Below are 3,691 nucleotides of genomic sequence, written 5' to 3' on the forward strand. Positions count from 1 at the left end.
TTATTGTGTTTCTAGAAGATCCACTCATGGAAGAAGTCACTGATGGGCAAGTCCACCTGATGGCAGAGGAAGGGTCCGAGCCTTAATGAGTGGCGACCCCTGGTGGACTGACTCCCTTTGACATGCTATCAGGAGCAGGATGAGGACACTGATGTCAGGAAGAGGGGGTGGAGAAGAAGTCCGACTGTTCAGGTCTGGACTTGAAGCTGAGATGAGCCCTCCTGTGTGTGTGTGTGTGTGTGTGTGTTTGTTTATCTTCTTTTTTTTTGAGTCTGGTCTGTTAATGCACAGTTTTAAATCAGCCGTGTGTTTTCACTGCAGAGCCCTTTCCAACACAAAACAGACCATACTCCAGAGAGTTCTCGATGACGTTTGTTAAAGAACCAAGCTTAAAGATCAAGCTAACATGCATAAGGTCTTCAGACGCTGTTTTGTTAAAGCCGTCACGGCCCACTTTTTTTTTTCCTGTAGACCAGTTTTAAAACACAAGATTTTTTCTTTGTTTTTTTCTTTGTTCTTTTCTTCGTCTTTTCTAATGATAATGATGGCTACTTCTTTCTTGCACTTGTGTTGCAACAACCTTTGGTAAATCAATGAAGGACAACAGAAAACCCTGAAACGTACCAGTCCTTCCACGTTCCTCCTGGACTGAACCTATCTTCGTTCCTGTAGGTCAGTGACCAGCAGCACTTTCTGTCCTCTGGGATTTCATCATCAGTTCTCCATGTTCGTCACATTCACAGCTCCCACACTTCACTTCCTCTCGTCTCATCTTCACATCCTTCAGTTTTCTTTCCTTTTCCTCCCAAAAAGACCAAAGTGGAGACAAAGCATCGGAGAAAGAAACGGAGAGAGAAGGGAGACGGAAAAACCAACCGACAGGAGACGAGTGGCGGGACCAAACAAAGGACATCATGGCGTCCTGGAGGAAAAGACACTGATGAAGAAGAAGGAGTAGGATTTTTTTTTTTGATGATGATCACCACCACGTCATTGTTTCAGCGTTTCACCGTTTCATCATTTTGGAAACAAAGCTGACAATGGCAGAGGCCGGCTGGTCCACGTCCAGCTCAGCAAACAGGTGGCTGACGTTGTCCGTTGTGCTTCCTTGTTTCCTAGCGACGAACCCGAAAAGCCTGGACGAAAGAGAAAAGAACGTGATTCTCCATTAAAGTTGACATGGCTGCTAAGGTGAACAGAAATCCCCTGCTCACATCTACAACATCTTAAAAATGTGTTCCCTGTTTGGTTTGATATGAACAAACAATGTTCATCCAGCTGAAAACTTTCTTTTTGGTTTAAAATCCTTCTGATTTATTTTTAGCACTTAAACGGACAAACATAGAAAAGATGACCAAAGCTCTGAATGTTCAGAATGGACAGCTCAAATTCCTGGACTGCAAACACAAAAATGTTTCAAATATAAGAAATATAATCTCCAAATATAAGAGTGATATTCTGTTAACTTAAAGGTAGAGTATGCCGTTTTTCCTCTGTGTTTGTTGAGCTTCCCTGTACTGACCTGCAGAGGGAGCTAAGTGCACATTTGAAAGGCCTTGCCCGATTCTAAAGTTGTTTTTTTTTACATTGGTAATTGTTAACTGTCACCTATCAGATACACACACAGTCTGTCAGCGCTAACACAGAGACGGCTGCAGAGAGAGTTCAGGGCTGGGAGCAGAGAACCCACTCTAAACTGTTCAGTTCTTTAGAACCTCTGGTCTGTTTTCTTAAAGATTCTGCCCACTGATTCCACAGGCCACCTGTTTACCAACACTCCATACATGACTACACCCAGAGAACTGGGTTAGGCTGTAGCTTGGTTGGTGGTGCAGTTGTCCTGAGTGACCATCAGAACTAGAACAGTCAAATGTGAACCCACCTGACGGAGCCCCCTCCTTCTTTGCCCCACCTGTGGACACAAAGTACACTCCATTGACCAAAATGTCTCATTTAAAAGAATCAAACATCCTCCTCAGGGTTGAAGGTTCTTACTTCCTGTCCTGGGGATCAATGTCACAGAACGTGACGGTGTTGATGGGGTAATGTCGTCGGAAGAAAATCCTACAAAGAAGCACAGTTACGGTGTGTACGTTCTCAATCTGTGTCGTGGGTGATGGTTTGTTGGCTGATGTTTCACTCACTTCCTGTGACTGTCTGTGAGGGTGATGCCCTGTGGGGACACCTTGAAGTGGACGGTGGTGGCTACAGGCAGGGGGTTAGTGGACAGGGTCTGACTGATGGCCTTGGCCACGGCCTGAGGTCCCGTCAGAGACTCCATGTCCACAGAGTTGATGTAGAGGACGTTACAGGCTGGAGGTCAAACAGAGGTCAAGGTGAATCATACTACGATACAAAAAGCACAGCATTAAGAGTTCAGCAATAGGAGCTAATATGGAAATGAAAAAAAAAGAATCTTTACATTTTACGACTTTGAGGTCAGAGGTTGATATATTTAAGTATTGTTTCATTTTATGTTGTATGGTTGTGTTCATTTTACTTCACTTTTTTTATTTTTTTCACTTATTTTATATACATATATAAATGTATGTGGCTGTATGTATGAATATATAGATATTTTGTTCCTTTTCACTTCAATGATATCTGACTGTGATGTCACAGCTTTTACTAAAAATGAAGAAAGAGAAGAAATAAAATGTGTGAGCAGAATAGAGGATGAGTTACCGTGAGCTTCTTCTGGAACCTTCTGAACTGTAAAGAAAAGACGACAGTGTGAGGTTCTGTTCTGCTCTATGTTGAACACACACACAACATGAACAGAGGTGTGACTTCTGTCTAAGATTCTAGAAATGTCCAGATTAAATCACATCACATGTTTGAATCAAATGGACTGGTGTTGATGGAGGCTTCATGGTCTGATTCAGTTCTATAACTTCACATTAAACCACCTGGTGTTCTACAAGTGTTCTGATTGGATGTTACTGATTATCAAAGCATAATGATTTCATTAATGGACTTATTTTTCACCTGCTCCTTGTTTAAGCAGTTCAACCACTGGGTCAGTAGGGGTCGCTAGTTCCAGTGCCTCCTCATTTGGGTCTGGGTGAGAAAACACACAGAGACACACACACAATCAGAATATATATATACTTCACGTGCAAAACTAGTTGTGAGTTTTGACGTCATAAGTTGGAATGATGGAACAAGACTTTCTAAATACAGATTGGGAGATGGCGAAGGTAACAATTTATTATACCATAAGTTATTATTAAAAAATAGTGAAAAATGGTGCTGACCTTTGGTGGGGATCATCAGCTTACAGGGCAGAGCCAGTGGAGTCATGGAGTGTTGGTAGACCAGAGCAGACAGACAACCTAGCAGAAACACACACACAAAAACACCTCAGCTATAAACAACGTAACACACTGATGTTCTAAATGGTCTCACGATCAGAGTTAAACTCACCAAAATAGGGTTCGTTGGGACAGCCCTTCAGACGGACACCTTTGGGGCTGGTCTCGATCAAGAAGTGTCTCACCAGCTCATTGGTCATGTCACCCACTGATGGCAGAAAAACACTGAGGTAAATATTAATAATAATAATAATAATAATAATAATAATTAAAACAATGGTTTAGATTTTACTTTTTTTGTTCTGCTGGACAGTGGGCGGAGGACAGGCCACCTTCATGGCCAGACCGTAGGCACCACGGAAAGAGGGGCTGTCTCT

The 3,691-nt window shown here is 42.5% G+C and overlaps 1 protein-coding gene across 4 annotated transcripts in view; it reads right to left on the reverse strand.

Moving 5' to 3' along the window:
- Positions 1-764: 764 nt before the first annotated feature.
- tns1a (tensin 1a) overlaps positions 765-3,691 on the reverse strand; it is a 77,987-nt gene continuing 75,060 nt past the window's right edge. For all 4 annotated transcript variants that reach the window (XM_025062306.1, XM_025062305.1, XM_025062304.1 and 1 more), the window contains 9 exons: positions 3,607-3,691; positions 3,427-3,522; positions 3,258-3,335; positions 2,989-3,060; positions 2,686-2,712; positions 2,145-2,313; positions 1,996-2,064; positions 1,883-1,912; positions 765-1,136 (listed from right to left, as the gene is read on the reverse strand). In XM_025062306.1, the coding sequence (XP_024918074.1) occupies positions 1,007-1,136; positions 1,883-1,912; positions 1,996-2,064; positions 2,145-2,313; positions 2,686-2,712; positions 2,989-3,060; positions 3,258-3,335; positions 3,427-3,522; positions 3,607-3,691 (756 nt within the window). In that variant the 3' untranslated portion in view covers positions 765-1,006. The remainder of the gene's footprint in view (positions 1,137-1,882; positions 1,913-1,995; positions 2,065-2,144; positions 2,314-2,685; positions 2,713-2,988; positions 3,061-3,257; positions 3,336-3,426; positions 3,523-3,606) is intronic.

The sequence above is a fragment of the Cynoglossus semilaevis genome, chromosome 14, assembly GCF_000523025.1.
Source record: "Cynoglossus semilaevis isolate Cse_v1.0 chromosome 14, Cse_v1.0, whole genome shotgun sequence".
Lineage (NCBI taxonomy): Eukaryota > Metazoa > Chordata > Actinopteri > Pleuronectiformes > Cynoglossidae > Cynoglossus > Cynoglossus semilaevis.